Raw genomic sequence first — 22,303 nt, forward strand, 5'->3', positions numbered from 1 at the left:
TGGCTCATGTCATTTTTAGTAACTTAAATGACATTTTATTATTGTACCCATATGGTCTTGTGCTAATATTTTCTTTATTTAGCTAACTCCTCTCTCGAGTGTCTACCCATTCATATAAAGAGTAATCAAATTCCTTCTGTTTTGCTAGGCAAACCGAGCCAAAGGCTTTTATTCTTCCCTTACACTTTTGGCTCTCTGCTCCCTCGTTCATCTCACTACCCCTCCCCTGCGCCTTCTCCCCTTTAAATTAATCTTCCTCGCACAGCAATGTTTTGAACAGCCATGCTGAAGGGTAACTCTGATGTATTTAAATTTTAAACTCCGTTTAGACTATGCAGAAAAACTAGTTCTGTGCTGTGCCTTTTGCAGTAACTTATCTCTTATCCCACTAGTTATTCGAGGGGCTTAGAGACAGGTACGCGGCAACCACAGACCCCGGCACCTTCCAGAATATTGCCATGCTTCGCAAGAAGACCTGCACTTTTACCTTTGTGCTGGCTCATGAAGGTTTATGATGCTTGAGGCAAAACAATAACAGCCTTGTGCAAGTGTCCCCATCGCACCCATGAGGATTACCTCATTTTCTTGTGTTTCCTCCCAGCCCCCGCCCCAGGCTTCCAGTTGCAGCCTTTTATTTTAGGGGGAGGCTCTAGCAGTTTTCACGAGAGTACACGCTTTCTTCTGGACTCCTCCTAGATTCCTTACCACTGAGGCAGGAGGAATAACAATCATGATCTAAAAGCTCTTACTTTCCTGTTTTGGAAACATTTCTCTAAGGCATGGTCAATGTTATTCACAAATCTGTAAGACAAACACTGCAATACAGCCGTATAATTTTCTCTCTGTATTAAAAATTTGTGCCAACAAAACCAAACTTCCTGCTTTTTGCAAAGCATGACTCACATTCTCCATTCTGGTTTGACTGACTGACATAAGAGATCTATTTCAATCATATGACAATAACTTTAAATCTGACCAGCCATTTATGTGGAAATCAAAGCCTGTTCTTGCAGGATGAATGGATGTTAACAGGAATGGTGTTTTACGTAACTCCACTAAAGATCTGCCTCCTTTTCTTGAATAACTTGCTCTCAGAGCAGCGAGGCGCAGCAGCGAAAGCCCAGCATGCCACCTCGTGGCTGCCCTGCACCCAGGGCCATTTGCAACCCCCTGCAAAATGATCATTTATAGACACCCCCCCCAGGAGAATTCAGACCATCAAAAAGCTGCGCATGTTGTCATTAGTATACCAGCACCCCCGCTGACGTCTTTTCACGAGCAGAATGGAACCGAGCAATTCCTCAGCCAACAGACCAAACCAGAGACAAGCAGGGAAGTGGGTGTTATTTGGATGAAATGTCACTGAACTGGAGTGTGCTGGATAAAAAATTAGGTAGTGAGAATGTAACTGCTGGGACATGACGGGCTTGGAGAGCCACTGCCAACCAGAAAGAGAGGTTTTTTGGAAAGATGAGTTAGAAATGCTCAGTCTTGGTTTCTCCAGCGCGTTGGTGAAGTTTTACCTTCGTCGGTCTTGTTGTCTTTTGGCTGTTTCATGCCTTATCAAATGAGAGACACATCGAGTTAACTGGAAAAACGCATCTGGCACCCAGGGGCTGCTGTGCCTTCGCTAGGATTTCACTCAGGTTAGCATGCACTTTGGCAACAGGTTGAAGCTGAGCTAAATCTGCCACAGAAGGTGGTCCTACAGCCTTCCCGCTCCCGACTGGTTGGTCTTGCTGCCTTCCTCAGGAAAGGTCAGGGAAAACTGACCTTGATTTTGTTGGTTGCTTTACCTTTCAGAAAAACAACAGCTCTCTGCCAACACACGGAAGTAGCAAGAAAATTTGGCAAGCGATGGGCCGTGGGGTGAGAATGCTCCTTTTTGGGGACAGTGCTGTCTTAGACCAGAGCAGCGTAAGGCAGTTACAAAGCTCCCCTTCAGAGAGATGTTCCACGTTAAGTTTGGCTGGGCCAGTTCAACCTCACCCACCTGGCAAGGAGAAATTGCTCTTTTCGCCTGCGTGCCCAGGTGAATCAGCGCGGGGTCACAGGAATGCCGGAGCCGGCATAAACTGTGACCCAAATTGAGAGTGGATAGTGCAGGGAGTGAAGAGCAGGATCTTCCCTTTTTGTCAACAGCAAGCTGTTATCTCGCCTCCTGTGTAATTTCCTACCATGTAATTTCAGCCTCAGACGCAGAATTCAGCACCCAGAACCACGCAGCCGCCCTTACCAGCCTGACGGCCCAACCGGCTCCGTTCCCCCGCCTGGCATTTCGCGGGGGTTAACACCTCGCGGTTACCACCCCGTTTTGCCTGTTCAGACAAAGCAGGTTCAACCACCTCCCTCCATCCCGAAGCAGAGAGGAGGAGAGCTGGCTCCCGGAGAGGCTTTGACACGGGACAAACACAGGCTCGTACAAGAGGACTTTGAGCTGTTTGCAGAGCAGGTTGTCGCTGAAACTGAAAGAAAATCCATTCCTAAATTGTCCAGCGCGTAGGCAAGGCTCAGCACACCATCCATAAAAGCTTTTCCTGCATCCACTGGAACTGTAGCTCACTGGCAGACTCCAATCAATTGCTAACAGAAAGCCTCATTATCTAGAAGTGGGAACGATCGCTTTCCTCCAGGCACAGCCACGGCAAGACGGGTTTCGAGCCAACGCCGTCAGCCATTGCTGTGAGGATACAAACAGGTTGATCACCCCATGCTTAACTTCTGGGCTCACACTCCCCACTCCGTTGGGATTTGAGAGATGCCCACGTGTAAGGATGGGCTTCCTGAATCAGTGTAAAACCCCCGTGACTGTTTTTCATTTCGGCAGCAGTCAAACATTCAGGATAGTGAACGGAACAACCCCAAAGCCAGTCAGCTCCTCCTTCAGTTTTACCGTTAGTGCATCGTGGAAGAACACAGTACTTTGCTCTGATTCTTTCTGAAATCTATATCCCAGTAGATGTGCGTGTTTTACACTTTAAAATGCGTAACCTGCAGGAAAGATCGTTGCCAGCTCGCAGAAAACACCGACCGCCTGTATAGCAATCACATGCTGCTCTTAATAGCAAGTCACCTGCTGTGTACAGAAAGGTAAGGCCTCACCACGCTGCGATAAGCTGGGCAATGAGAATGGAGTCTTTGTTGAAATACCACCCCATTGTTCAAAGACTGGTGTGCCGACCCGGGGGAAACAAAAGGAAACGTTTCTAGCCCTTAAAAATCACAGAGGTTGGCGACAAAACAAGTCAGTCATGCACAGAATTAAAAAAAAAAAACCCACAAACAACTGCCAACAGCAGCTTTTCTGTTGTGCAAATAATTAAAAAAAAGAGATAATTCTCTACACGTTGTGGTCTGACCTTAGAGTGAGTTGTGAGGGGTAAATACTTGCAATCCTCATCCCTCTTGGTGGGATTGCAGCCTGGAGAGAAACTGAGGTGCCTGTGCATGGTCTTAGCGTGGCTCCCAGGACTGGAAATGCTGGTGCAGAGGCACCAGCAGGTTGGTCTGCCTCTCTAAATTAATTTTTCAGAAATGGCTTCAGCAGATGCCAACCTAGGATAAAGGGGGGGGGGGGGGGGGGGAAATATGGGGGGAAAAAAAAAAAAAAAAAGTTCTGTGTGCTCCAGGACAGAAAAAAAACTTCCACTGGGTTTTATCTGGATTCTCCTGCCGGGTGGGATAAGGACGGGGCAGTGCTGGTTGACAACGGCTCAGAGGACCAGCATCTTGTCACATCCATGACCCTACTTGTGACTCCAGCCACAGGGCATCGCTCCGGGCTGGGGCAGGCCCTGGCTCCCAGCCCTTAACCCCCAACACACATAAAAACTCCAGAGCGGGACCGTGCTACGAAGTTTTGAGTAAAAGTCCAAGCAAAGCTCTTCCTTAACACCTCTGGAAGCCCGGGGAGAGTTCAGGTAACACACACACACACACACCCCCCCACCCCCAAACCCCGCCGCCCTCTCTGCTCCCCCCAGCACTCCCAGGCGGACCCGTTTCCCATTCCTCTGCGCTTTGCGGGAAAGCCTCAACCCCCTCCATCCTTGGCAAACCCCACGCGTGATGCTCAACCAAGCGGCTCCGGGGGGGGGGGATGCTCAACCAAGCGGCGGGCGGAGCGGGCACCCCGGGCACTGTGGGAGCTGTAGTTCGCGGCTCGCAGCACTACAAGTCCCAGCCTCCCGCGGGGGGAGGGGTGGGGAGGAGGAGGAGGAGGAGGTGGGAAGGAGCCGGCTCGGCCCAGGCCTCCAGCCCGTGCGGGAGAGCCCCCCGGGGGCGGGCCGCGGCGGCATGCGGCTCCCCGGCCGGCTCGGCCCGCTCCGCAGCACGCCCCTGGCTGCCCGGCCGCCGGGGAGGGTCCGAGCGGGGCCGGCGGCGGGGAGACGCGCCCTCGGCCGCGGGCGGCTCGGCGGCACCATGGCAGAGGAGGCCAAGCGGCTGGCGGCCTGCGCGGCGGTGGACAAGCACGTCCAGGTGAGGCGGGACGGACCCCAGCCCTGCTCGGGGCGCGGAGCGGCCGCGGGGTGCAAGGACCCCCCGAAGCACTGGGCTGCCACGGGGTTGCAGGGACGGGCTGTGGGGTGCAGGGACCCCCCGATGCACGGAGCGGCTGTGGGGTGCAGGGACGGGCTGTGGGGTGCAGGGACCCCCCGATGCACCGAGCGGCTGTGGGGTGCACGGAGCCTCCCAATGCACGGAGCGGCTCTGGGGTGCAGGGACGGGCTGTGGGGTGCAGGGACCCCCCGATGCACGGAATGGCCGTGGGGTGCACAGAGTCTCCCAATGCACGAAGTGGCCACGGGTTGCAGGGACCGATGTGGGGTGCAGGTACCCCCCCAATGCACCGACCGGCCGCGGGGTGCACAGAATCTCTCAATGCACCGAGTGGCCACGGGGTGCAGGGACGGGCTGTGGGGTGCAGGGATCCCCCCCCATGCACCGAGCGGACGTGGAGTGCACGGAGCCTCCCAATGCACGGAGCGGCTCTGGGGTGCAGGGACGGGCTGTGGGGTGCAGGGACCCCCCGATGCACCGAGCGGCTGTGGGGTGCACGGAGCCTCCCAATGCACGGAGCGGCTCTGGGGTGCAGGGACGGGCTGTGGGGTGCAGGGAACCCCCGATGCACGGAATGGCCGTGGGGTACACAGAGTCTCCCAATGCACGGAGTGGCCACGGGTTGAGGGGCGGGTGTGGGGTGCAGGGATCCCCCAAAGGCACTGAGCTGCCACGGGGTGCACGGAGCGGCTCTGGGGTGCAGGGACGGACTGTGGGGTGCAGGTACCCCCCAATGCACCGAGCGGCTGTGGGGTGCACGGAGCCTCCCAATGCACGGAGTGGCCACGGGGTGTGTGGAGCAGCTCTGGGGTGCTGTGACCCCCCGAAGGCACTGAGCTGCCACGGGGTGCACGGAGCGGCTCTGGGGTGCAGGGACGGGCTGTGGGGTGCAGGGACCCCCACATGCACGGAATGGCCATGGGGTGCACAGAATCTCCCAATGCACGGAGTGGCCACAGGTTGCAGAGGCGGGTGTGGGGTGCAGGGACCCCCCGCGGTGCACCGAGTGGCCGTGGGGTGCACGGAGCCTCCCAATGCACGGAGTGGCCACGGGGTGCAGGTACCCCCCAATGCACTGAGCGGCCGTGGGGTGCACAGAGTCTCTCGATGCATAGAGTGGCCACAGGGTGCATGGAGCGGCTCAGGGGTGCAGGGACCCCCCCGAAGCACTGGGCTGCCACGGGGTGCACGGAGCGGCTCTGGGGTGCAGGGACACCCTGATGCACCGAGCGGCCGTAGGGTGCATAGAGTCTCCCAATGCACGGAGTGGCCACGGGATGCAGGGACGGGCCGTGGGGTCCCCCAATGCACTGAGCAGCCATGGGGTGCACGGAGCCTCCCAGTGCATGGATGGGCTGTGGGTTGGACGGACCCCTCCAGTGAACGGTGCAGCCCCGAGGTGCATGGACAGGTTGTGGGGTGCACGGAGAACACCCACGTGGAGCATGCACAGTCCCGGGGTGCAAGGAGGGACCCTGGGGAGCAGAGCTGGGCCCTGCCGAGCCTCTTCCTCTTTCGCTTTGGACTGTGCTCCTTTGGCTTGGAGAGAAGGGAGAAAAAACCCTACTTTTTTCTCTGCGCTCACCCAGCACACCCCTCCCAGGCAGCGGCTCCGTGCCTTGCCCGGCTCAGCACGGTACACACCGAGTTTGGGGTAACATCTTGGCACCTCCAGACTTTCACCGTGCACCCTCCTGCCAGCTGGGCTGCACTGGGAGTGGGAGGTCAGGCTAACACCGTGTCCCGCTTCTTTCTCCAAGTCCGGGTGCTCCGCTGCTGCACCCTATTCTCAGCACCCAAGCAAGGAGCAACAGCCCCTAACCAGGGGGTCGTGTCCTGTCCTCTGCAGGGAGGGAAGTGCAGGAAGGGGCTTTAATCAGCCCCTTGAAGGTTAAATAGGACTGGAGCTGCTTGAGGTTTGGCACAGCCTGATCGTGAACGCTTGGAAGACCAACGGTTAAAGTCACGCAGTGGTTTATCGCTGTGTTTGCTGTTCGAGCCCTTTTGCAACAGCAGTGATGAAACGGGTGTAGAGTCTCTGCCAAGGAGGTAGATATTAGCAGTCGTCGGGGAAAAGAATTCCCTTTTCCTTCCTGCTCCCCTGCCCTGGATTGGTGTTTTGAGGTTCAGTTGCTCATGGCTTCCCTGGTGTCCCATGTTTCACTTGTTTTGCAGCCTCTCCTTCCTCTGAGCTGTCTGTACCTGCCTGCAGAGAGCACAGCCACATGCTGTCTTGGGACCTACCCCCTGCCAGGCCAACACGCTCAAAAGCAGTCTGTGGGCTGGGGGACCCTGGGGGATGGACCAACCGTTATATAAAAATCCCCTTTCTTACCCAAAGGAAGCCCCAAAGTTGCTCACTGAGGGGTTGCAGGAGGAAGGACTCGTGTCGCAAGGTGTGGAGCCGAGGCACAACCGCTGCTGGGGGCTGTCACGAGCTGCGTGCGCCTTTGGTTTGGGATAAACCGTGACTCTTAATTTTGAACTTTTCCTAGTGAAATAGCTGGCTTCTCTTGTGTTTTATGGTCAGGCAAACCTAGGATAATGTTTCTGGCCGTGTCCCAACTGATTAAAGTTCAGTTCCCAGCTAGTGATGCCGATTGAGTAAAATAGGGATTGGGGTGATGTTGCAATGCTTGTCGTGCGAGTCGGCTTGAAGCAGTGGTGGAGAAACAGCAGGTTAGAGGCACCACCGAGGAGTTAGATGGTCTTGGCTGACAGAGAAAACCTGTCTCCCCTTCGGTTTGCACTGTCAGGGTGCAGCTGCTGTTTGTAACGGATGGTTTTGTGTTTGGTCGTTAGTGCTATTGCTGTTAACGGAGGGAGCAACGTAATCGCCGGGAGCAAAGCTGCAGACTCCCTTCCTTGCGTGGCAGGGGCGTGTGTGGGAGATGCCACTGACTTCAGGGTTCAGTTATGCTGGACAAATCTCTCCTGCTTAACTGCGCGATAAATCTGTGGCACTGGGGGCTTGGTACTGGTGCTAGAAAAGGCTCCTCACTCGGCATCCTCCTTCACACCCCTTCCTATCTGTGCCAGCACAGCAGCTCCTCGTGCACCCTGCGGCAGATGTAAACCTGGGGTGGGTGGGGGGGATTAGAAGAGGAGAACTTTTCCCTCTTTTTTTGTTTTTGGTTTGTTTGTTTTCTTTCTAATTAAAGCCAGATTGGTGTGTTTACCCACAGCACTTGTCCCCGAGCAGCTGTTGGAGCAGAGTTCCGCAGCACTGGAGCAGAGACGGAGATGACCAACCTCAGAAGCCGCAGGCTTTGCTGCTGTGGTGGCTCGGAGGAGCGGGGCTGGCACAGAGCTTGGGGCTTTAGAGCCGTAAGCTGCTTGGGGAGAGCTGGCTTTGCGTTTATACACCAGCTCCGAAGGCAGGCCCTGTTAGTGTCTCCGTTAGGAATGAAAAGACGGGCAAGAGCCATCGGTCCTGCTGCCCCAGAGGACTGAGCGTTGATAAGAGGAAACTTCGGGCTTTGCACTGTGTTTATCTCCTGCTCTTTGCCTATGGAAATCCTAGTCGTGGAAACTTAGGTTGGACTGGGGAGCCTGTGTAGTGCTGCTGACAGCCACTCGATGCCTTGTCGGCATCTCCAACGTTGGGCAGCATCCCTGGGTTAGCAGGGACAACGCTCTGGTCACTGCTGACTCCTCTTGAGGAGCCCATATGTGGGTCCTCAGCTGCGCTGTTGTTCAGTCCCTTAGTTTTGTTTGCTGTAGTAAACAACCTGAAATGTCATGGGTTTTTTTTGCATGGGGTGCTGCTCCTCGGTGCTGTGAGCTCTATCTGCCCCTTGGACACTTGTGCTCTGCTTTCTCACCAACGTTTGCCCTGCCTGTGTTTTTAAAAGTGGGTGTTTTTTGGCTGGATTTGCCGCTGCTCTGGCTAGTGTTGGAGCTGAGCAGGGAGAGGTGGGAGCTGCAGTAAGGCAGGGGTTGTGACAGCGCCAGTTTAGACTGGCTTAAACTGTTTTTCTGTGAAACCCACTTAGCCCAAGGTCTTGCTGCCCCTAAGGGAGGGTGCTTCACCCCTCGCCACTGATAAATGGCTTCAAGTTGGCCTGGGACCCCTGTGAGCTCTTCCCACTTCATTTCAGTGGAGTGACTGATGCTGAGGCTTTCCCCATCCCTTTAGGGTATCCAGCTGCCCCGAGAAGCTGTCCCACCTTCTAGAAATGAGGGCAAAGAGAAGAAACTGCCTCTTCCCAGGTCCAAATAAGTCTCTTGGGAACGGTACTGCCCGTGTCCTGCCGGCCTCCGCGCAGCTTTGCTTGCCCCTTGCTCGGCTGGCCACGCTTGGCTCTGCCTGCCGGGCAGGTGGAAGCGAGAAACCTCGGGAGCTATTGGGTTTCTGCTGGCAGCGTCGCGGGCGTGCAGCTGCGATCCGTTGCTTTTCCCGTCTTTTGCAGAGTCATGGTGATTAGTGACGGCTGGGCTATAACCAGAGTCTCTGGTTGTGTGCTGGGTTTTGGAGAACTTGGGGGGTATTTAAGCTTTTAACCTGCAGAAGGAAGGGAAATCATTAATCCTAGGGGAGTGTCACCTGCCTTGAGTCCCACCTTTCCAGGCAAGCTTGCGTGCCAGTGATGTTGAAATCTTTAGGGTTGTAATTCTTAATTAATTTAATAAGTAATTGATGTAAATCACCTGGGTAAACAGTTCTTGACAAGACAATGAGACAGAAGGAATAAGTGAACTTAAAGCCAAGAATCAGAAACTTTAGTGGGCCGACTGCCCAAGAAACCTGGCCAAATTGCATGCATCAGCTGAAATCTTGTCCTTTAGCTGAACTTACCTAATTATAATATGAAAACCACGCCCCTAGAAGTTAGGATACCCACCTCCGCTTGAAGACCCTCACCCACTGAGCTTGCACAGTAGAATTAAAAATTGCTGGGCCTTTAAGTGAAGGTGAAGGTATGTTACGCCAGTCAACATTATGATCACCAGTGAAAACTTGGTAAACAATGAAAATGTCAATTATGGTAACTTACAATGTATAAATGAATGACTGTTTCAATGCTGTGTGTGCTAGCTTTAAGGACATATCCCCTAGCACCCCTTTCTGCGCAGAACTGCTAATAAATAGCGAGCACCTCAAGTCTGCGTGTCATTGGCGTGCACACCGGGTGAATGATTACCTGAGTTTTGGGACACCATCAGTAAGATTTTTAGCTGGTTGAAATGCTGCAGGTGTGGCTTTTTCCACAGCTGCTGAACTCTGGATTTGCTGCACATGCAGAAAGAGCTCCGGATCTGTCTAATGTCCAAGGGATAACACACACCAGCTCTGCACCTGCATCTCTGGCTGGCTTGAAGTCTTTCTCATCTGAAGTCTCTGTAGTGATACTGGGCATCCTTAAGTCAATTTAAGCTTTGGGTCCCATCCAAAGAAGGGGAAGTACATTGAAAATCTGAAGTGTGCAAGAGGCTGCAGGTAGCTCTCGGTGAGTGGGAGACTGAGCTGATAATAAACAGGGATTGACATTGCGGAGCATCGTGTTGCGGAGGTAACGCAGTTGCACCCGTCCGCTCTCAGCCTGCAGCGCCTTTTAGAAGCGTGTCTGTATCGCTGGCGGGGCTTTAGTGATCCTTCTTAAACCAGACCGTAAGCAGAGAAAGGCCAGGGCCGAGCTGCGGTTAAAATATGATCCTCCTCAGCCTACGCTGCCAGGCTCACCCGTCCTGCAGGCGTGTTGCTGGTCTCTCACACAGGCAGTTACATACTCTGGTTTGGAGAGCGGCTTTTATTTCACTCTAGGAACGGCTGCTGTGCTCTTTGCTTTGGCCGCTGGAGCATCCGCACTGTTTACTAACAGTACCGTTGGCAGCAAACCCTGCTTGTACCGTGCGGCTTCCTTGGGAGATGTTATCTTGAGGTTGGTTCAGCTTCTTCCTCTGTGGTATTGTCTGCAACTCCCAGCTTTCCGGCAGGAGAGGATGCATGGAGTGCCAGCAACCAGCAGCAAGTGTGCACGCAACACTCGTGAGAGTCAGACCGTGGTGGCATTTAGCAAGTGCCTGTCCTTTAAGGGGGAGGCAAGTTGCTTAGAATCCCTTAGCCGCAGACAGTGGTCGTGCCCTCGCCCTCGCTGGCACAGTGTGTTCCCTTCTTTGCCTGCAGCGTGCTAAGGCGTTGTGTGTCAGCGTGCATCTCTGGGCAAGGTTCCTCCTGCATGTGTTAATAATGTGGAGTCTAGGGGGAAAAGCGGGGACAGCCCTTGTGCCGAGCCTCCGGTAACAGCTCTCCTCTGCCTCTCTTTGATTTGCAGAACAATCAAGTTCTCGGGATCGGAAGCGGTTCTACGATTGTCCACGCGGTGCATCGATTAGGTAGGATGCTCCCCTTCGTGTCCCTCCCGCCGCAGAAAGCCCCCTTGTCTGGCTGTCCCAACTACCTGAAAAACATGCTGAATTGTCTGGATGCTGACTTAGAGCTGATCCGCCGGGTCTGTTCACCGACTGCTGTGTCCTCCTTGAAGCTGAAAGTTAAAACTGGGTCTTGTGCTCAAAATTTGTTGCATGGAGAGCCCTGAGGAGCTAATGATTTGCCAGCTGTTCTCCCCGTCCAGCCAGGCAGAGCGCTTTACTGGCACCCACCACAAACTGGAGCTAAACCCCTCCGGTTTGTTCCAGCTCTGCCCAGTCCTGACTTGCTTTGGGCCGTGCAGCGGCTCTGCTTCCCCTAACCCGTTTGAATGCGGCTGATGCTGCTGCTGACATCCACATTACTCACATGGAGGGTCCTGCTGAGGTGTAATAAAAATGAAGAATGTGAAACCCTGCTGCATTTTTTTTTTTTTTATATACCCTACAGCTAGGTTTATCTGCTTGCCCCAGGTGCAAGTTTGTTCAAGGCGCGATTCAAAACATTTCAGCAAAATACTCAAGCGAGGCAAATGCCTTTTGGCAAGGTGAATGTGCAGGTAATTATCCTCACACCTCATTACAGAGGGTGCAGAGTTTTAAAGTTTCCCCAGGGCACTCTCAGCCCTAAGGCACGTCTGCTTGTGGAGGTGCTGTACCTCGTCCTGCTCCGCCGGCCTGGGGCACCGAACAGAGCAGCCGTACGTGACGGGTCGGGAGGGCAGCGTGACGGGTCGGGAGGGCAGCGTCAGCCCTGTCATTCCTGGGGGGTCTTGCTCGGGTGCGGAGGGGGACTCCCTCATTCGGAAGCAGAGTTCGGTGTGTCCCACCGGGGTGGCTCTGCGCGGGAAGTCCCCTTGTGACCTCCAGCTCCTTTGGGCAGAGCCGTCCCCCAGCCCACCAGAGGCGAGGGGGACCGAGGTCTGAGCACAGCGCAGTGCTTCGCAGGGCAGCAGCAGGGGTGGTGCTGTGCCTGCCCCTCAGCACCCGCCTCACCCCGCGCCGTGTGTGATTTAGAGAATCAGTCTCTAAATAAATGGGTATGGTATTTAAAGTGTTCCAGGCTGCAAAGTCTTGAGTTTTCATGCCTATTGAATGCGTTAGCACTGGGGTGTGGGTTGTGACAACATACAGCCTCACCTTTGGTCCTTCCAGCAGCAGCAGCGTTACCTTGAAGCACGTAGCTCGTGTGCTTGCTGTGGTGCAAGAGCTGTTGCTGACTCTCGCGCTGTTGGCTTATGCCTAAGTACTGTAATTACTAAAATAACATTTTGTCCATAATGATATCTTAGTAATAGATTTTAGTCACTCGAGGTTAACCTGGGGGAGGAAATATTTCCTTCCATTTAATGGAATACTGTATTTTATTAGTCCTTTCCCTGCCATGTATTTAAATGTTGTGTAATAAATGAATGTGATGTCCCCAAGGCAACAAGCCAGAAAACCTTTCAGACAGCTGCTGAAGCTTTCTGTTTACAAGGAGCGCAGCAAAACCTGTCTAATGGAGTGAGAGAGGGGAGTGGGGCTAATTTCCCAGGTGGCGATTTGCTGACGAGGCTCCTCTGCTGCTGGAGTCACAAAGGTTAATGGCTCGTGGCGTCTTGGGCTGAGCCAGGGTGGGCGTTTAAACATTTCTGACTGTGGAAGCTGAGCCTTAGCCTCTGCAGGGTGGCACCTGTTTGCGTTTTGAGCGTGACTGAGTTATTTGCAAGCCAAGCAAGTAATTGCAGCGATTCAAAGGGGCTGCTCTGAACTGAGATTTCTTAAAGTGAAAGTTGGTGTGGTTTTTTCCTTCTGCAACGAAGAAACTGAGGCTTCTGCTTTTTTTCCGACAGCTGAGCGAGTTAAAGAGGAGAACCTGACGATTGTCTGCATCCCGACGTCTTTTCAGGCAAGCACTTTCCTCCTTGGCTTTCTTCTAGTCCAGACTCTCACACAGGGGATCATCCCTTTGGCCGTGGGAGGCAACCATGCTGCTCTCCGGCCTGGCTGGCTGTGGTGTGAGTTAACCAGTGAGACTCCAGTGAAACACCCGTGAAAGCAGTCGGGATGCAGCCTGCAGATGGACCTCAGGAAGCTGGCGTGGTGGTGCTGTGTAACCCTGACCTGAGCTGCAGGGATGCCACAGTGCGAGGGGGCAAGTTTAGAACCAGTGCGGTAGTGCTGCTCGTGGCAGTGTTGGTGCCTGGCTTGCTTGGGATCCCGCTGACGGAAAAATGCTGTTTTGTGGTGAACAGACTCATAACGCAAAACTCACCGGAGACACTTAAGTCTTCTTTGATTCTGTATCAAGCCCTGAAAGCTGTAAAAATCGCATTTTACTGCAAGCAACGTTTACTGCAAGCAATAATAGCGAGCTCGTGTGTTTTCAGGAGGAATTTGAAATGCATCAATGGGCTTTTATAAGAAATTGCAGAAGAAAATCAGCTTAATCTTTCCTTTGCTGTGCAGCTTTTGCAGGGATTGGCTCATACCAGGAGAGGTTTGCAGGGAGGGGGAGAACGTGGCTTGGTGGTGAAATGCAGAGTTGCTGGGGAGGCTTCTGAGCTGCTTCCATGCCTTCAGGCAACAGGCTTTGGTCTCTCTGCCTCTATTCCCTGAGGTGGGAACTTGCTGCAGAGGAGCAGCTGTCACCTTGTCAGCTTCAGGCAGGGAAAGGTGACATGATGGGGACCACCCGCAGCGTTTTTGAGGCTGGGTGGCAATTCCTCGGTCTAGGAGTTGGGAATGTGTCCTTCTCACGGTCCTGGTGTGGACCTTGGGATTGTACTTGTGTCCCAACTTTTTCACCGTGAGGACAACCAAGCGGCGAAGCGGGCTGTGCACAGTCCATCCTTCGAGGTTTTCAAGACCTGAGTGGGTAAAGCCCTGAGCAACCTGGTAGCTGACCCTGTTTTGACCTGGAGGTTGGATAAAGACCAGCCTGAATGATCCTGAAGTCTTATGAAAACTTATCCTCTTACTCTGCAGGTGTTCTTTAAGTGTGAGTGTGGGGTGATGGGACTGTCATCTTCCCAAACGTTGCAAACAACCAGTGGCCAACTGGGGTTTAATACAAACTGCTGCAAAGGGCAAAAAGTAAAAACTACGTTATTTTTTTTTCCTCTTTTAACCTATATTACTACTTCTGTTGCATATATAGACTGTGGTGAGAGTCTGTCTTTGATCAGTCTAAACTGATCCCCATCCTGAGATACCATGTCCTGTTTGAGCCTAAGAAAACTGCTCCAAGTTCAGTCATTAGGTCCTGCAGAAAATAGTGATAAAGCTCTTGTAGCGAACGCGGGCTGAAGCCTGTCCTGCCTTGAAGCGCTGGGGTAGTTCGTGTAACACTACAGAATTTCTTACCAGTAAAACAAAAAGGTTGCTGTTAAAGGGAAGAGGTCGTGCATCTGCAGGAGCCAAAATCCCCCAGACACGGGGCTGTGTCATATCTTTTGCAGTCTCTTAGACCTCAACCAATTCTGAGCGAAGCGTTCCCAGGTCAGCATCTTATTTTCGCTACGTACAGGTGTAAATGGCTGCCTGAGGTCACTGGCAAGGAGGAACTGGTTTCAGTGGGCTTTTATTCTCCCTTCCCTGTTGTCAGGTTGGGTTATTCCACCGCCGTCAGTAAAGCTAGAGCTGGGGTAAGTATCTGTCCCTTGGCTGTCGCGTTGTTTCTTCTTTTCACCCGGACACGTGCCGAGAGCACGGAGCGAGACCAGAACAGCCGAGTGCTGCGCAGTTACCGACGCTTTTCCCCCAGCTGTGGGAGCTCTGCTTTCGATTCCTGCTGGCTGCTCTGCTCCCGTCGCCTTGCAAGCAGAGAGCCTGAAGAGAGCCACCTCGTTTCCACACCGCTGACTCCCAGCCTGTTCGGGATCTGGCCTGCATGCGCAGCACAGTGGTTTTCAGTGCTTTCAGTTCCCAGATCCCTGGCATCTTCCTACATGGACACCGTGTAATGAATGGAGACCCGCTGATTTTTTATTCTTTTTATTTTGTGAGTCCTTTGGGCAATCCTAGTGCCCGGATCAAGGGCCCACAGCCCATGGGTGTTACAACTGCATGCTATGAAATGCCACGATAAGCGATTCAAATCATATCTCCTTGCCAGGAATACCACCTGCTTAACTCTTCTTAATGTTTCTGGGATGCCAGTACATGTGACTGATGCACTTTGTTAGTGTTAGTGCGTAAAATTCAGGGGAATCAGTTGATCCAGGCTGTCGCACTGGGGTTTCTTGGTCTCGCTGCAGCAAGGTAGGAAGCTCAGACTTGAGCAGAGTCCGTGCAAGGAAGGAGTCTCACTCGAGTGATGGTCTGTAACACAGAAAATTCAACCAATTAAGGTTCTGTAACGTTGAACTCTTGTTTAAACTGACGGACCTGCGTGGAGGGTAGCTGGGTGCTCTGTGTTGTATTGCCACTAGAGGGAAATACACGGCCACCTCGGTGAAAGTAGATTGGAGCCTCCAAACAGCTGTTCCAGGAAGCTTCCCACACTTCTTCCATCAGTTGTGCTTTTCTTTTTTGCCTTTTTGTTTATTTGTGTCTTTTGAATACGAAAAATATTTTCATTGTTAGTCCTGCACTGCTATGGTGAGAATAGTTCATTTTTTTGCTCCCATTTTTCAGCCAAAGGAAGTCAGAGGGGCTGGATGGGTGTGAGGGAGAATGATGTCCAAGCTGAGACACCACAGGACTCACAAATCCTGTATCTGCTCTAATGCTTAGATACAAGTGATTCCCACCAAGCTGGTGGGGCCTCCTGCTATTTAGGAGGGAGAGACCTGAACCCAGGAGTCCTGTGGCATTTCAGTTCAAACCAGCAGTCTGAGCATTTCAGTTCAAACCAGCAGCAGGGTTTTCTTTTGATGAAAAGAGTCTGGTCTGCAAGCGTCATCCTTGCCTCACCATGTGTTCCTGCAGCTGGCTGCAGCCTCTCCACCAGCTCAGGGTGGAGCAGTGGAGCTCTCCCAGGGAGACTCCATCCTTGCCGCAGCCGAGGGAATGACGTGATGAGTCTGTTCTCCTTTCCTGCCGCCGGTAAATGGTGTTTGCTGTCTTCTTGGTGCACAGGCTCGTCAGCTGATCCTGCAGAATGGCTTAACGCTAAGTGACTTGGACCGACATCCAGAGGTAAGTAGGACCGCGGAGGTGAGACCTCCCCCGACCTTCCTCTAACCTGGTCCTCCATAAAGCATCCAGCTCCTTTGTCCTCCCCTGAGGATGAGAGCTCAGGCAGCCACGCTGCAGAACGTGAGCGAGAACTAGCTTAGTTTATTTTTGTCCCCAAGCCTTAGTCTTGTCTGGATGCTTGTCCCTTTAGACGGCAAGTACGCTGCCGAGCTGTGTTTCCTCCAGGTGTTTGGCATCTCTTCCAGGCTGAGGCATGCTGGCCTGAGACAGGGATATTGTGCTGCTGAACTGTCACCGAGATGTTCCCCGGGAGTCCCCTGCTTGTGTGCGGGTCCTTAAGTGACACTAGAGGATAAAGTGATGTGCCTTGCAGGCCAGCGGCTGGTTTTGGTTTTTCTTTCTCCTGCTGTCACGTGCCTGTGGTTTAGTGGGGGCTGGTATCCTTGGGTGGCTGATCAGGCACTTATCTCTGGTCACGCTGGCATCAAGGTGGTCCCAGCTCTGGTGACATTCCTGGCTGCTGCTGGGGACCTGCCATCCTCCCGAGCTGTGCCGAGAGCAGCACCTGGATGCTGCACCGGAGAGGTTTCCACACCAAGTTTCTCCTCTTCCTACAGCTCGACGTCGCCATCGATGGAGCAGATGAAGTCGACTCTGACCTCAACCTTATCAAAGGTGGCGGGTGAGCCTTGCTGTCCCTCTGTCTGTCTGTGGCGCTGGTGGCGGTGGCCTCCGAGCATCCTTTTCTGGCCGGTGGATGTCTCCGGGGGTGGGCTGGAGAGGCTGAGGGGATCCTGTGCGGGGCTGGGTGCGCACCTGCGGTGGAGATGGCTCCTGACCGAGAGAGCGTGTGCGAGGGACAAGGAGGATGAGTGATGGGGCAAGGGAAAGAGCCTTGATGTGGGCCAACGGCGGCACCAGAACCAGCAAGAACATGATGGAGGGGACTGGACTTTAGGACAATCAGGCACACCGAGGAGTGGTCTGTTTTTTCTGATTTTTAAATTATTTTTTTTTTGTCCCCCTTGCAGTGGTTGCTTGACGCAGGAGAAGATAGTTGCAGGATATGCAAAATGCTTCATCGTTATTGCCGATTACAGGTGAGAATGTTACTATTCATTATGTCTTTCTGCCCCATGGGAGGATTCGGGTGGTCCTGTGTCAGGCCATTATTGTTCTTCCAGTGGGTCAGGGGAGCAGAATAGGTGGAAATGAGCCTGGTTCCCAGTGCTTCAGCAATTCAGTTCAGCTTTTTTTTTTTTTTTTTCCCCTCTTGATTTTCAACCCCGCAGGCCTGCGTTAGGAGTCAGCAGAGCTTGTGGGGAAATGGCTGCTCTGGTCTTTGAGCTCGGTGATTGTCAGCATAGAATAAATTTCCCCTTCTGTACATACAGCCGTGGGGCTGTAGGAAAAACAACTTGTGTCTTGCTTGTCCAAAACATGTCAAAATAGAGCTTATGGGTGAATTTCGTGTATTAAACGGCTTCTTCCTCCACCTGCGCATGTGTGAACTGTCTGCTGTGCCCTCCAGGGCCTTACGCCTGAAGGGTTTGCAAGGGATAATGTTAATGGTGTTAGCAATGTCATGTCTGACCCTAATCCCGTGTCTTCAGGAAAAAATCAGAGAGCCTTGGGGAGCGATGGAAGAAGGGAATTCCTATCGAAGTCATCCCCATGGCTTACGTCCCCGTCACCAGAGCCCTGACCAAAAACTTCGGAGGCGCCGCGGAGCTGCGGATGGCTGTTAGCAAAGCGGTACGTGTCCCTGGTCAGCTCTGCTTCCCCAGAGGAGCCACCTGGATGTGGGCAAATGGAGGACCAGTGGTCTGGCCTTCCGTCTAATTAAATCTGGGCTTTCGCTCCCCTGAGTGGCATCTTGTGTAATTCCTCCTAATTATATTTTGGTTAATGAACGATGTGTTTGGGGGTCGGTGTTGCTCATGGAAAGCCTCTCTGGCTTACGTCTCCTAAAACAAGCATCCCTGAGCAGGGAGAGGAGGGATGGCCAGTCCCAGTCTGACCCGCGGCTCTGCGGGGATGTTGGGGGGCTGGAGGGCAGTCTGCGCTGCCGAAGAGGGTGTTGAGTTGGGGGGATGCTCACACTCCATCCCAGGCTCCTCCTTCCCACACGGAGCCAGACTAAATTAAAACTGAAGCTGCTTTCTCTCTGCTGCCACTGTCCTAGCCTGACCTGGGCAGCAGGGCTTCGCCAGCTCACGTTGCGTGGCAAGGGAGAAGGAGGGCTGTCCGCAGTAACTAACGGCTGGAGTCCTGAAGGCTGAATACTTGTTTTTAACGTGTTTAATCCCAAGAGGCTCTAGGGCCTGCATTTGGGTGCCTGAGGAGAACAAACCCGTCGTTCTCTGTGGACTTGAGACCAGCCTCGCTTGGGGAATGCACATCAATGCTGCTCCAGAGCGAGCCATGTCCTTGGAGGAGGCTGGTCTCTCCTGGCACGTGTGGTTGCACTCCCCGGTCAGCACTGCTGAAATGCCTTGTCCTCAGCCCCAGCTCTTTCTGCTCTGTTGAAAGGACCCAATTGCTCCTTCTTTTGGGCTTGAGGGAGTGCTGGACACGTCTGGGACGCTGGAGACCAGCAGTTCTTCCAACTCCAAAACTTCCCCATGGCATCCATCAGCATGCTCTCATCACTGGGGCAGAGGGGTCTTGCTTCGGCTTCAGTTGTCCCTAACAGTCTTTTTAGGACATTAATCTAGCTCTGCTCTTGTGAAAAGGATCCCCTGTTGCAGTGATGAAATGGCATCGTTGTTTCCAGCTTCTGCATGATTATCTGTGTGCAGGAGAATGAGGAACGAGCAGTTGCCTTGGGTGATGATTTTACTTACAGGTTTATTGTGGACTGTCCTGATTTACTTGCCTGATGACTCTAAACCGTTGCAGCGGGGATGGCTGGTCCCAATGAGGGCTGTGACAGTCCCGGGCTGGGATCGGTAGACAAGGGGCTCGTGGTGGTGACAAATGGGTTTGCTTCCCAGGGCCCCGTGGTGACAGACAACGGGAACTTCATCCTGGACTGGAAGTTTGACAGGGTTCATGAATGGAGTGAAGTGAACACCGCTATAAAAATGATACCAGGTATGTCTGGGATTTAAAAAAAAACCAACCAAACCCAAAAGCTGGCTAAGGCTTGGTCCATGCTAGGTGACCCTGACCATGGGAGCTCTCCCCTGGACAGGAGGAAGTGTGTGTGTGTGTGTTTACTGCCCTCTTATGAGTCCCTACATTTGTTTCCACTTGAGAGATCTACCAGCTGAACTAGTACAACTGTAGGCACATGGCATTTCCATATAGTGGTGAAAACCTGGGGCGGTGCCAGGTGACTTGTGACACTGTTTAGAGTGTAGTAGTATTAGGCACGCCAGTCCTGTGCCCTTCCTTACTCTCCTTGTGCCCATTTAGAGAGGGACTTTTAATGGAAGCACTGGTGGATTCTGGAGGGAGGGTTCGCACTGGGTTACAGTATTTTCCAGAAGCTGCTTACAGCTCTGCATCTCGCTACCCGTTGTCCTGTGGGCTCACCTTGCTGTGCAAGAGAGAAGCGGTGGCTGATCTCACTATTTGCAAACGAAACAGCCTCTCTTCCAGGACTGCTGCCTTGCACGAGACCTGCTGCCCAGGCCAGAGCTGCTTCTGGACGATCCAGCTCTGCCCAGGGGCCGTGGCATGCTCTGGACTTCAGTGAAGCAGCAGATAGACTGGCTCAGCCACATCTGGGTATCTTTCTGGTTACCTTGGCAAAGGCTGCTCCTGCATCTGGTCAGCTTTTGAATACATGTTGTTCTATCTTTTATCTTTGAGTTTATCCCAGATGCCTGCCTGCCCCTGACGTCCGAAACACAACAGCCTTCACTGACTGCTCACGCGCTGTCAGAGCATGCAGGAACAGGCTGAGATCCTGTTGCACAAACCCCAACGTCCCCACAAAGCAGCACTATATTGTCCTGGCACCACAGTTAAAACACAAGGGCAGGCAGAGGCCGTAGGTGTAGGCCGAGTGAAGAGTTGCCGGTAACTTCCAGTTGCTTCTCTTCAGTGGCTTTGCTTCCCTCAGTGGTGCTTGTAAGTCTGATTTACTGAAAAGACACCCATTTTCTTTTCTCCTGCTCTAGGAGCAAACTGCTAGGATGCTACCTCTGCTTTGGCTTGTCCCGGTGTCTTTGTGATCTGAATAATTACCTGGCGCTTGCCCGCAGGTTCAGATCTTCGGCAGGAGCAGATCTAAACGAGCCAGTGACCAATCTAAATGAACTGGTGACAGCTGCTGGCCTGGGCTGTCCCTGGTGCAGCGCTCCATATCCTAGTGCGGTTGTTGCCTGTGGCTGTACAAATGTGTGTTATCATTAGAGCTGTTTCTGTGCAAGAAAGAGCGGCTGGTCACGCCATTTGCGAGCAAAGCGGCCTTTCTGCAAGGTCTCCTTCCTTGCATCTCTCTTGGTTGAGCGATGAACGGTAAATGATGGGACCCATTCCATCATGCTGGTGTGGAGATGGTCTCAGCGCCATTTGTTGCTCAGAAATGGACCTGCTAAGGGGCGAAGAGCATCTTCCCTACCCAGAAGTGGATGAAGAGAACTGTTAAAAGCCTAAATACAGTGGTGATAGCAGGGCTCTGGCCACCTTGCGCTTGTGGTAGCCCTTGTCCTCCATTTCTTTCGACCTTTCTGGCTTCTGGCTGTGGCTCAGTGATCACTGTGAAGTTAGGTGCACTCCATAACTAAATGCAACTAAAAGTACATTTGCAAACGGGCTGCAAATTGCAGAGGTAGCATCAGATCTGCTGTGTCTTAACTTTTGAACAAGTGTTATTCAGGTGTTCTCTGACAGGACAGTTTTTTTAGATGCATTTAAAGGCAAAGTAAGTAAACTTGGGGCTGTGTGTGGCTTCCTCTTGCTCCTGTGGGTCATCAGATGGTTGAAAATGCCATGCTCGTGATTGTGTTAGTGTAATGGTGGTGGTGAGAATGTCAGGGGGAGCTTTGGGAGTTGTTTCTTAATCTGGAGAGAGCTTCCTCTTGGCATGGCCACATGGAGAAGACTTTCTGGAAGCTCCCTGTGCAGCTGTAGCAACATCCCCCAGGTTGGGCACCTCTCTCCAAACCTCTGATGGAGTCATTGGTGCCTCTTAACGTAGTCAGAGCAGAGGATTCAAGCAGTGGGGTGGCTCTGGCATTAACCGGCAGGTGACCTGTCGTTCCCCAGGTGTGGTGGAGACGGGACTCTTCATCAACATGGCCGAGGTGGTGTACTTCGGCATGGAGGACGGCTCGGTCAGCGTGCGGGAGAAGCAGCCTCGCTGATGCCAGCCCGCTGCCTGCTCTGCTTCGCCTTGGGCCAGTCCAGTTCAGCTGTCGTAATGGTGCCAACCTGACGTTTTGCCTTAACGAGCAGCGGTTATCGCAGAAGACGGACGGGAAGTTGATCAGAATCCGCTGACGTGATACTGAATGTCTTTTTTTAAAAGCAAACAAAAAATTATATTCTATTTCTATATATATATTTTTACTTTACAGGAATGTTGTCTTTTTTAAAGAACCATTTAAACAAATTGCTTTAACGTTTTTATTTTACTTTCTAAGAAATACTTACCAAAAAGAATACTCCTTGTTTTGTGTTGATTTTTTTTTTTTTTCTTTTTTTCTTTTTTTGAACAGAACTTGAACCCTTCTGGTTGCTCATAGTTCTTAGTGATTGAGGTCAGAAATACTACCCTAATGCATCACTCCTAACCACCCTGGCTGGGAGGGTGATGCATGTAACAGGAGCGCATCCAGTCGGGACCTGCTGATGCCTTATTTGGAACCTTTTTGGTTCGGTATTTTATGCCTTTTATTTTTCTATACCACTGTTTTTTAATAGTTCAGGATGTCTAGTTGTCCTCTGTGCACATGACAATTCTCTGAGCCTAGGGTGGTCTCTACATCCCTCTGTCTGGGACGTTAATAAGGCCTCTGGGCCTCTGTATGGAGGAGACGTTCATCTTTTGAGCCAAATTCTGCTCTCTATTAATTCAGTACCTCTGAGTAAAGTCTGCTCCTGTAGCTGGAGATGTTTGGGACTCTGTCCTTGTAAACTGAGAGCAGAACTGGGTCCTTGATGAAGTTTACAGAAGCATTATTTGAGCAGCTTAGGGCAGTGTGGTATACTGTTCAGTGGCAAATTATTTGATTTAGAATGAAGGTTAATTGTCACCCCTCGCAGCTGGTTGATTTGTGGAAGGGTAGAGCAGAAC

At 52.6% G+C, this 22,303-nt stretch overlaps 1 protein-coding gene across 1 annotated transcript; it reads left to right on the forward strand.

The window, feature by feature from the left end:
* The first annotated feature begins 4,296 nt into the window (after window positions 1-4,296).
* On the forward strand, window positions 4,297-21,600 carry RPIA (ribose 5-phosphate isomerase A). Its single transcript, XM_086464174.1, has 9 exons — window positions 4,297-4,479; window positions 10,836-10,896; window positions 12,765-12,820; window positions 15,994-16,053; window positions 16,671-16,735; window positions 17,085-17,153; window positions 17,667-17,808; window positions 19,050-19,149; window positions 21,274-21,600. Exons 1-9 carry the CDS (start codon window positions 4,297-4,299, stop codon window positions 21,369-21,371), a joined length of 834 nt encoding a protein of 277 aa, XP_086320300.1. The 3' UTR covers window positions 21,372-21,600.
* Window positions 21,601-22,303: the final 703 nt, after the last annotated feature.

This window comes from Leptosomus discolor, chromosome 4 (assembly GCF_034619465.1).
Source record: "Leptosomus discolor isolate bLepDis1 chromosome 4, bLepDis1.hap2, whole genome shotgun sequence".
In the NCBI taxonomy this organism is placed as follows: domain Eukaryota; kingdom Metazoa; phylum Chordata; class Aves; order Leptosomiformes; family Leptosomidae; genus Leptosomus; species Leptosomus discolor.